General features: G+C 39.9%; 1 protein-coding gene and 1 pseudogene across 1 annotated transcript; both read right to left on the bottom strand.

Moving 5' to 3' along the window:
• Nucleotides 1-3,309: 3,309 nt before the first annotated feature.
• LOC140934799 (beta-1,3-galactosyltransferase 1-like) lies at nucleotides 3,310-5,969 on the bottom strand (annotated as a pseudogene).
• Nucleotides 5,970-7,394: 1,425 nt separating this feature from the next.
• Nucleotides 7,395-9,503, bottom strand: LOC140934798 (uncharacterized). The gene has a single exon (XM_073384363.1). It carries the CDS (start codon nucleotides 9,501-9,503, stop codon nucleotides 7,395-7,397), a length of 2,109 nt encoding a protein of 702 aa, XP_073240464.1.
• Between the last annotated feature and the right edge of the window lie 2,319 nt (nucleotides 9,504-11,822).

The raw sequence follows: 11,822 nt of genomic DNA, 5'->3' as shown, positions 1-11,822 counted from the left end.
TATGGTTCCCCTATCGTATCACAACGCATTTTCCTCTTTCAAAGCTTCATGGTCATAAGCTGCAAGAAAAAATAATGATGAAATTAGTAATAATATATTATACTGTCACTCAACTCAAACCATCAGTCAGGATGGACACATATCTATTTTAATGATAGCTATATTTTTTGGACAGCTGCATAGGTTTTTTCATATCATGGGGGAAGATATCACCATTTTGTCAAAGCCACCAATGCCAAATTCTCCCCATTTCCTCCTGCTATTTCCCTCTCAACAACTTATGCAAAAGTTGCCCATACGAAGTCAAGCAGATACGACCAAAATACCAGAAAGAGGCTACAGGGAGTTCAGAATATCAATACCTATAAATGACTGGTCAAATAGATTTAGACAGACAAAACAGACCAAAAACAAAAGCTTCCAGATTTAAATGCATGGAGGATTTTGTTTAAAATAAGCAACAAATAATATAAAGTTTTTGACCAAGTATTCTTTTGTATCCTTATTACCAAAACTGCATGTATCAAACTGAATTTTATACTTACACTTATTTCCATGTCTTGAAATCCACTTCGGTTCTTCATTTCTTATTCTTAAAAGAAAATAAAACATTTTTAGTTATTATTCACTTGATAGTGTTAAGAGCCCGCGATATTAGTAAAACTCTGAGGCGCATGGAAATGATTGTAGACACAAGTGTAGGACCTGCCATCTTTATTGTTGTTGGTTTTGTACTGAAATACATCTAGAGTGCTACTGTTAGCTGTAACTTCTGCGCTGTGCAGCCTGAAAGTAGCTCTTATCTTCAGTAATGTTGCTAAATTCCTTCTGTGTCTGACTAAAAAAAATCTTTTTAAAAAATAAAACAAACAGAATCTATGAAAGTGGAAATGATCCTCACGGTTAAATAACAATTATTCACCGAAGTGGAGGTGGCTAGTATTGGATATTTACCGAGGCCGCGAAGCGTCGAGGTAAATATCCAATACTAGCCACCTCCACTTCGGTGAATAATTGTTTTAGTATATACTAAAACACAGTGAGATAATTGAGCACAAAATGATGATTTTTAACTCAATTACTGTTGCCAACGATTACAATTTTGGCGCGCGATGACCGAACGGCCGCGGTAGTCGCTTTTTCTTAGCGACAAATAAAACTTTTGAAGGCGTTTGTTTAGCTCTTGCGCGGAAGTTTCTTCAAAAGGAGTTGTGAATTCTCGTTGTATTTAAAATAATTCTGTAAAAAAGATTATTAAGTTTAGTTTTAAGCTTATTCATGAACAAGTCAACTAAGACTTAAGCTTAATTTGCATTTGTAAAAAAAAAAAACTTTTTCACCGGTTTTATCGATAATTATTCAAGTCAAAAAGACAGAGCTTTACCTGTTAAAACTTCCAAATCGAACTTCGTCACCTTCGTCATGTATTTCGGAAATAGCTTGCGGGGCTCGTCTCGATCTTACAGTAAACTTTCACCACGAACATTTTATCGACCCGACTCACTGCCCCTGGGTCTCCGAGGATGGCTTAAGGTAGGAGTGAATGGAATGGTGAACTGTAAGGGTAATGGGAAAACGGTCAAGCCGCTTGGTAGGAGTGAGGCGCTTAATGCCTGTCATGACCTTTTGTAACCTATGCATGTCATTGAGCTTAAGAGGAAAGTTAAGCTCCCGATGAAGGTCCTGCACTGCCATCAAGTACAGCTTGATACTGTGGATACTGTGTTGGCTAAATGAGATGCAAAATACATCAGGGTTATCTCTGAGGCTGGTAGGAGGGGGTTTGAGGGGCCAACTAAACCATGCATGAGTGTAAAGGTGAGGAAGTGCTTGACGCCAACTTGATAGGTGCGTCGAGTGGACGGGGCAAGGAAAGCATGAAGGTATCGCTGTACAGAACCTCTCAGATGTTCATCGCTGATGGAGGGATGGTGGAGGCTGTGGGAGAGGCCGAGGGAGCCAGGGTACGGAAGCGGTCCATCTGAAAACGGGAAAGGGAATCAGTGATAGAATTGTCTAAGCCCGGGATGCGAGTAGCTGTGAATGCGAAGTTACATTGGAACGTTTGAAGTGTGATTCCTCGAATAAGGTCCATTACCCGGGGGGACTTGGAGTGTTTAGAGTTTATGCTAGCCACCACTGACTTGTTGTCACACCACATGCGGATTCTTTTACCGGACCGGCGGGGACCCCATAAAATACAGGCCAGGTATATGGGAAATAGCTCCTGCCATTCAATACTAATACCCCTTTTTTGGCTGAGGGAGTTAGGGTGAAGCGACGCTACTTGGGCTGGATCGGAAAAGTCGACAGGAGAAGAGAGGGACCCAAGACCAGAAGAAGCGGCGAGACCAGAAGAAACGGCGGTGTTTGGGAGATTACCTGTTGGAGGATTTTGAATGGAAGGTTGTTGTTGATGGGTCGTGTTTTGGCCGCCATCTTGTGTCGGTGGAGGAGGACTGGACCTGAGGTTGTCCTGAAAGTTACTCGGAGGACTGGGTTGATTGAGTTGAGCACTGGCATTGCTGGCACCGCCATCTTGGATTAGTTGGCGGTTCATCCACTCGTCCACTATGGAGGTGATTAAGGCAGCCAATTCCGCGTGTGGAACGCCGGTGGTGATACTGGAGTTGGACCGGGCACTTGCTGATTGTGATGCGGGCGGTCTTTGCTGCTCATTCTGTTGTAGTCACGAGATAAGTTCGCGGCGATTCCCTGTTTGGTGGAGGTGACGTTGTCCCAGCATGAGGCGAAGAGCTTCGGTAGACATGGCGCTGTAGTCTGTTTGTTCTGCTAGTACGTTGCCGCCATTCAATACGGCATTTCGACGGTTGATGTTCCTCTTTTGCCTTGGCATGGTACACTAAGTTATGTAAGTCGATTTAAGCGAAGCGAATTGTGAGGAAGTAGACCAGACGAAAAAACGCTGTTGTGAATGAACCGAAGCTCTAAACGAACTGACCGGGAAAGGACAGTGTACGGCAAAAAGAGGAGCACTAGTGCCTGATAAGCATGTGATAATATGAATGGAACCTTTGTAGCGTCTAGTAATATATCATGCTACATTACAGTTGACTTTGCCAAAGAAGAAGGATACATTGTAATCAAACAACTAGTTAGTGTTCATTGTTCTTTCTTGTACTTTGAACTAGTACCTACCATTACTTAGTACAAAAGCTTATACAAATGTTGCACGTTGTGTGACATAAGAACCGACACATGATTGTTGCTAGTATGTCCTAAGTGTGGTTTCATAGGGCATCATTCTCAGGTTTATTAACAACAGTTTATGCTACCATAAACTTGAACTTAATGATAAAGCGAACTAGGCTTGAACGGAAAAAAGAATCCTCCATTCAATGAATCTGTCATGAATCCACGATGACGCCTTGGCGATACACCAAAGCGTTTCGCCAGCAACCCCATATAAACGTATTCAAGCTTTAGGAGACTCCTGGTATCAAATACCCCTACAAAAGCTTGTACGAGGTAATGAGATAAAACATATGCTGGACCTAAGCAAAATCTTTGGCAACAGCTCAGTATGACAACGCCCACTTCCCCTCCCTTCTTGGATATTCTCGTTTGGAGGATAGTTTCCCTGATGAAGCTTACTTTTCGGCGTTTGTGAACTTCTTAAATGAACTATCAAAGTGAAGGGGTTGATAAACACATCATCATAAGCCTTCGAGAGTAAAACAAAATCAAAGTCCATTTGAACCTTCAACGTAAGATCGTGGTAGGAGTCTAGCTGGCTTCCCTGCACAAGCTCCCCTTGTATCGCTGCGTCATTACCTAAATACTTATTCGCTGAAGGGTGTCGTGCTTGACCAAACAGAAACATTGGTTTCCAAGAATTATTCATGTTATGATCGGTGCCCCAAGTCTGCCGTATCACTTTCCTGTTTTGAAAATCCAGAGGACGGGATGGAACTAGGATCAAAAGTGGAAATCTTACCACCTTACCCTTGTTTTCAGAGATGTCCGATGTTTAAATAAATTAAAAATGTGGTTTAAAACTGTTGTCATCGTTGGTGTTGTTGGCTTAGAACATTTTTTAGCAATGCATGATATCGCTTGAGTGAAGCATCTCCCTCTTTGTGACAATTTCCTTCTCACAAGGACAAAGCATAGTACCTCTGCTTTCTTTTTGATGCCTTAAAGGAGCTGTGTCACGAAATTCAGCCAAATTATGTAATTACAAAATGCCCCTTAAATTAAGAGAAACGTGAAAATAACCGCTTAAAACATTGCAGGAAGGTAAAAATAACACAACAGATACAACAGATGCCACGGATGGGCAAAACTGAAGAAGATGGAAACGGATTGAAATTAGAGTTTTTGAAAACTGTTCAGCCTAACAGTTTTTCAAAGTTGATCTCTGCCGTTTACAACTTCAAAAATAATGCTCAGAAGACAAATTTGTTTGTCTCGAATCTCTGCTTGTGTCATTTACAAGTAATTTCTTTGCTTACTTTAAGTTCCGTAGCGATTGAGGGCGGGTAACTGGCAAAATTAAACAAATTGAACTGGACTGCCGTGACACAGCCCCTTTAAGCGACTCTTTGAGGGAAGTCTTGATGTATAGCTGAATGCGTGAAGAGCGTCATGATATAAGAGCAATTCAATCAACGTAAAGCCAAAAGCCGCGATCACAAGAAACTTGCCGATGGTCTTAATGATTTTAAAGCGTGCTCGTATCATCTCAAACTAATCGACGTCTAGGATTTCTTTCCTCTTAACGTATTTTTTTTCCGCTCCCGGAAAAGAAATAAAACAATAATAGACCATTTGTGAGCAATGTAAAGAAAATTTTCAAGACAGGCATGCAATAATCAGAGGAAAAAAGGCCCAACAATACTGAAAACAAGTGTACTGTCAGTATGTCTACCTTATGTCAATCCTCCTGTCCTCTTGTTTGCTACACTGACAGTTGGTAAAAATAAAGTTGAAGCCTGTTTCAAACACCGTTCCACTGCCGTACTTAAGTCGAATTTAATTCGGTCAGTTGACTTCAGAACGGCAGTAGCACGAAGTTTGAAACAGGCCTGACGCGCAGAGGGGATTGAGAATTTTTTTCCTCTTCTCCTTTCTTCGCGTTTCGCCTCTCCTTCCGCGCAGTGATTCTCACGCGCGCTGGAGTAGTTCGCTTGATTTAGCATCCCTGATAAAAATTAGGGACTACTCGCGTTCTAATTAAGAACGCTGAATAATAAAGAAAGTTAAATACTCCCCCAAAAATGAGAAAGGAAAAGTCTCTGGGAGGGGAAAGGGGGAGGGATGCTTCACGTGCTTGCCGTCTCCTTAAAGGTCTAAATCAATTAGGGTATTTTCCTCGTGGTATTATCTTTACTATATACATACTCAGACATAAAATATTATGACAGCCTTTTATTTTAAATCTTACCAAAGTGCTTAAATAATAAAGCAGCAGCTACACAAAAAATGAAATGGCAAAGAAAACAATACGATATTTCAAAAACTATTAAGAATTTTTTTAAGAAAAATTTAAGAGCATATTGGTATATTTAATAGCATGATTAGTAGTGATATTTGGCATAAATACCACGAGTGATATTTCGAAATTGTTATACCTGATTTCACGAGCCGTCAGGTGAGTGAAATTTGAGACAATTTTGAAATATCACAAGTGGGATTTATGCCAAATATCACGTACAAATCATGCAGTTATTATTTGTTCATACTACTACCCGCAAAGGTTTTGTAATTTTCACATGTAGGTATTTCAAATTAAGTTGAAATACCACTGTTCTAAGCCAATCAAATTGCAGAAATGTCTCACATAGTAGTAGCATAAAGGAGGTAATCTTCTCAATCTACAGGTAAAGATCAAATACCGAATCAGTGGCAATTTTAGCGAAAAGTTCGATTTGAATAACAAAAGACAAAATAGTGGAACTCTATCTTACGTTTCGTTCTGCTTTTCCCCTTCCACTGTTGTTTTGCATGCTATCTACAATTTCTTATTTTAACTTTGAAATATACGCAAATTGCCATGTACTGTCCAATTTCCGAATAGTCGTTAACTTTTTTCTACGGGAAAAACTCTCCTGTAAGCTTTAAGTCTCAATAGCTACAAATACTGTCGTTGAATGACTGGGATTCTGATTGGGTGAACCATTACTTCTCAGCTGTGAAAAACATCGAAAACTCATTTGTGTATGAAAGTTTTATACGACATAGTATTTTGTTGTGTATATCTCAGTATGTTTTACATAAATTGCTCTTCTGATCAAACAAAAGGTTGTTCTGTCAACTCTAAGTTGACCCAAAGGCAGCTAGGAGACGTTTTGATTGTTCATCAACGGTCACCTCATTGCAAAAGAAATAGTAGGATAACTGACACTTTCCAAAATTGTAATATAGTCAGGCTACTCCAGCAAGTGGCTGGGATCAAGGGAGAAAAGTGTATGTAAGTACGAGGACTCTCAAACTTTAATTTACTTTACCCTTATTAGCATCTAGTAAATATTAAACGCTGAGACAGTTAATTTCGGCTGTCGGCAGTTAGCCCCATTTGTCAAGGTTGGCCTCACTCCAAAACTTCTTAAACCGTTTAAACAGTTAGTTTACTTACATTGCGAGAAAAGAAAAATATTTTTCTGATGTAAAAACTAACAACAACAAGACACGTTTTTACAGATTTGTTCCACAGCCGAGATACGTATTACCTGAAATATACTTGTTTAATAAAAAACTGCCCTGATACTTATAAACATGGAAAGTTTCAAGTAAACACTCATTAAAATAAGGAATATTTACACTGAAAAGAAGCAACTAGCCGTCCTAAAACAATTCATGCTGGACCCTGCATTTATTTGTTTTCTTATTTCATAAATTTTCTCAAAATTCAATAAAAAGGGCACATTCAATCAAGTCACCCGCATGAGAAAGATTTAATAGAAGACGGGGTACGGCTGATTAACAAAACTGCATGTATCTCTGGGAAATTGTTAGCTACACCACTGAAATGACAGTCTCTGCACGAACCTGGTTGCTCCTTATAAAAAAAACCCTCGCTCTTATGTCACTTCTAAATGTTAGGGCGTCGTCGGGATTATTCTACGGAACTTAACTTCGATTTCCGGGTCACACCTCGCTTTGCTAAAACAGTAGGCCTTAGAAGTATTGTAGAGCTAAGAAATACAGAATATACATTTGACTTCTATCAACGTTTTTTAAATATATCAAAGTAAAAACACGCATGTTGATAAACTGACATCCCGAATTATTGCAGTGGTGGGGTATCTGTACAACCCCCGAAATGATCCCCAACCCTTAATTGGGGATCATTTCGGTGGCTGCACATATCCTTGTCGTTGATTGGTCATAGATGTCCTTTCTTCAAATGAGTTTTCAGTTAGTTAGGAAACTCAGCTGATTAAAGAAGTAAGATAAATATTAAGGGCCAAAATGTTCCCTTCCTTGGCATTCTTTGTAGAAAACTCGTGGCCACATTTGGGACACTTTGCGTGTGACAAAGTTCCGGTGAAGTCCACCACTGGCGATCTCTTGCTGCATTTGGCTATGGGGCACGTGTATTCAGCATCCTTAAGACTTGGCAACAATTCCATTAATATCCCGGCATTGATGTATCCAAATTTCTTGAAATAGGTTTTTTCTTCCTCTTTCAAATCATCTTCTGTCCAGTAAACGTCGAAGAATTGTAATCCAAGAACGTCTGCCTCCTGCACTCGAAAGAATCCCATGTCCCCCCAGTCTTCTCCCCCGGAATTCAGCAGTCGTAAACATTCACTGTCGAAACTGGTTAACACAACTGCATGGCCAAAGACGGGAGTTTTGGGACGACGGGCTGTTATATCGATCTCCTTCGTCGTCAAAATGCCTTTTGGGTAACTTTCATAGAAATCTTCAAAACTATCCCACTCCTTCTCAGTGAGCCTAAATGTTGCCACCACTGGCCGACTTGAAGCGACTGCTTGCATGGCTTCCTTGTGGTTGACTTCCTTCCACCGCAGGCGGTACTTCGGGCACATTTTCTGTAGCACAAGGATGGTAGGAACACCCTTTGGATACTTTTTAGGATCAAATTCTTTGACAATTTCGTCTCTTAGTGTACAGAAATCTGGACATCCACCTTCGCGTCCACGAATTCTTGTCATGGACAAATGAAGCACTGTAGCAGCTGCATTTGCAGCGCAGGTCTCCCCTTCTTGTAATTTTGCTTTACAGTCCGTTACTTCTTGATTGATATAGAAATCGACATTAACGGATGCAAGCATGTCGGATAAGGCGTCTTGACAACAAACGACGTTTCGAGCCACCTCGCACCCCTCTCGCAAGTGGTCTGGATGGTTGACCTGTAAGAACATATGTGTCTCATTGTCGGTGAAATCGATGGTCCAATCACGTTTCACGAACATTGTGCGTGGTAGGGATTGTGTTGACACTTTTGAGCTCAATGAGAACAGGAACTTTGCGCCCGGTTCCCAGTCAGGTATCTCTTTGCTGTACAGTCGTTTAGGGTAAATCTCTGTGGATTTAGTGACAAAGCAGCTCACTACGGTCACGCCTGCAGTGTTTAATTCAGAGGTCAATCGATCTATTCTTGGACGGTCAGTAGTTTCTCCATCTGTGGGCTCTCCGTCTGACAAGATGTACAGCAACTTTTTGTGACTGGTAAAACTAGAAGCTTGAAATAGTTTGATCGCCTCCTTAATGGACTGATATAATGGCGTTCCCCCGTAAATGTAAGGCTTGACCCACTGCAATAGTTCCTGACACCTTTCTTTAGAGAGTTCTTTTTCATCAACGCACCCATGAAGAACATTTGAGGCATCTTTAACTTTGAAAATAGAATTAACAGTCACACCCGACAGACTTACTTTTTCTTTCTCTTCTTTTAGCAAATAAGGCTTGGCCTGATTCATTACTTCCCTGATGTCTGCAACTGTAGCTCTTACAAAGCTGCTTGTCACTGATGCAAACGCACCTTGCACTGCATTAGCAAAAAAAGATAGGCCTGTCATCTTCACCAGGGTGCTTTCAGACCAATCCCGGCAAGCTGGTGGTAGAATCTCTTGAACAAATGTTTCAAGAAACGACCTGTCAGAGTTCAATTTGTTCAGTAGCAAATCAGCCTCTCTGTATTTCAATGCCCTGATTACATCTTCTTCCGCTGCCCATTTGCGAACAGTACCTGCGCCGGATCTCTCTAATATTCGGAAAATCATGTCTACTTGCGTACTAGTAGCGGGGCTCTGAACACCATCCTCAGTTTTTTTGTCTTCATTTTGAATCTGTTTAAGAGTTCCTATGACATCAAAAATGTCCTCACCAGTACTAGCCCCAACGCCTATTGCAAATACATGGCTATCTGAAGAAACATCGTTTTTGATAAGGTTATCAATAACCTCAAAGATCGAGCGAGCCCATGGTCCTCCTTCTTTATCCGTACCGCTTCCGATGTTGCTACTCATAGAATCGGAGACATCAATCAGGATTCCAGTCAAGTATGCCATGTTTCCTTTTTCTACAATTAGAAAAGATTCGAAATTTGTCGCACAAGTACAAACAGAGAACAGAACAGTACTAAATGAGTCATGGAATGAGGTATAAATCTGTCGGCTTATCGGCTAGTGTTACGTTTCTAATGTTAAATGCATTTCTAAGGTGTTGGGTAAGCGAAACCAGCAACAGTATCAACTTTGTTGTGATATTATCCTTAGCTGAAATTAATTCTGGGCTACTGTGGTGTTTATCAGTGCATATTAATAAAACGTCCTATAAGCAAGAAAGAGTTCTGAAATGCATCGCCATAGCTTTTAACTCGTGATTTGAATTAAGGACGGGAAGTATTTTTTCCCAGATAATGACTATGTGAGACAATTAGATCATATCAGCGGCTATTGAAATCCAAAAAGAAAACTGGGGGTATCCGCGCATTTTCCAGAGATAACTGCGCTTCAAAATGGAGAAAAACGCTGAATAGGCGTTTTTAAAAAAAAATGATAAAAAGTTATTTTTTCCCAAAATTTCAGAGTGTACATTTGAACTGGCACAAATGCAACGATAATTGTAACAAGGTTTCAAAATAGGCAACAGATGATAACATAACAACTGCTCTTTATACGTCTTTTTTTGAAATATCAGCACAACTGGGAAGTTATCAGCAGTTACCCCACTCCACGCGTTTGCCTCAAAAATAGTGTAAACGCCATTTTCCCCGAACCAAAAATTGATCGTTTGCTGAGTAGGTTTATTACTTTTATTTGGTAAGGTGAAAAGTAGGGGTTACCACGCGTTTTTAAAAGTTAAATTGGTTGGTTTCGACCTTAACTTAATCGCTTAGGAGGGTATTTACAATTTTCCCTATCCCCTCCCCGGTCAGTTTCACCATTGCTTCACTCAACGCGGAGTACTCTGGGATATCCACAATGGCTAACAGTCAGAGAAAATAACAACACACGGAGGAGAGCAAAAACAGAAAGTGAAGCAGGACATTTCATGGACTCTAACGAAAACAAATTATACTATTTCATTCAACTGGAGCTTCTCCTTTTCAAACATTTAACATAAATCTTTGGAGAAGAGTTTACTTGCAGTGCACATAGAGTAGTATGGCGAGCTCAAGATCCACGGCTGGTGCTGTAAACAAACTACTGTACTGTAGTGGAAAATAGTCGACAGGGACTCTAAGACAGGTACTCCTTCAATCGTTTGCTTACCTGTACATGTCCTCAAGATTTTTTGAACTGTAGATGTAATATGGATTGTAAACCTTCTATCGTTTTTTTAATCATTTTAGCGGGTACCTCGATCGAATATGTTATTAAACTTACATACATTCAATGAGCTTATATGTGTGCTTTGCGCTACCTCTTTCGGGTTTTGCCACAAGTGTCATATGACATAAATGATTTGCATTGACTCAAGTTCCATACATGAGCTCTCTTTTAAAAAAGCTGAATAGTGTGAAAGTAGTTGTACCGAATGCGTTTACGTACCCTCATATATGCACTTGGCTATAATGATCATTTTATATATTTCGTTTGGCAAATACTTTATTTTAGCTTCCATCTTTAGTTTGTAAACAGCCAAATGGCAGCTATGTCTAAATGTCCAGATTATGTGTGGCGTGAAATTAAACCTTAAGAAATACTATCTACACGACAAACTGCCAATGAGTCAATAATTTCAATGCTTAATAATACCAAAATGCTTAAATAACAATGATAATAGTAAAAAGCATAACAATTTTTTTTTACCATTTTTTCCCCGATTAAAGCGTTTCCTTTGCGGTCCGCAACTATTTGTGAAGCTTCGATCTCAGCAATCCAAACAATCTTGTGATAGTTTTTTCTTGTTTGTTCAACAAATAAAAGCCTCGGACTCTCAATAAAAGGGACATCTGTATGTACTCGAACGCTTTAAATCTTTCTTCTGGTGAACAATTACATAAAATCTTAAAAAATTAAAGAGATATTCGGGAAAGTGTTTAGAGCCGATTAGCCGATAAAATGCGAAGGACGCAAGTGTAAGGTAAGCTTGCAGTTTCTCGATTAAGCGGAGGACTTAGAGCTATTTTCCTTCTGATTTACCGATCCTTGCCTATTAAGGGATTTTTTAATACCCAAGCTCTAAGCGTAACATCTTGAAGCAATAACTAATTGACTTTTGTTTGACTATAAAATGTTCGGTCAGATCGATCATACGTAGAAATAGCAACAGGCGCATACTTCGTCGGTTTTCAAAGAACTGACAAGGTAAATAGAAATTATTTTTTCATCTGTTGAAAAACGACGCATCTTTTCCAAAAGAAATAACTCGAACCTCCCAGA

This window comes from Porites lutea, chromosome 4 (assembly GCF_958299795.1).
Source record: "Porites lutea chromosome 4, jaPorLute2.1, whole genome shotgun sequence".
NCBI classification, from domain to species: Eukaryota; Metazoa; Cnidaria; class Anthozoa; order Scleractinia; family Poritidae; genus Porites; species Porites lutea.
The sequence above is the reverse complement of the archived record's forward strand: the minus strand, read 5'-3'. Positions and strand labels throughout refer to the sequence as shown.

Excerpts from the sequence above, each read along its gene's own strand:
- LOC140934798 (XM_073384363.1), bottom strand. The coding sequence starts at position 9,503 with ATGGCATACTTGACTGGAATCCTGATTGATGTCTCCGATTCTATGAGT.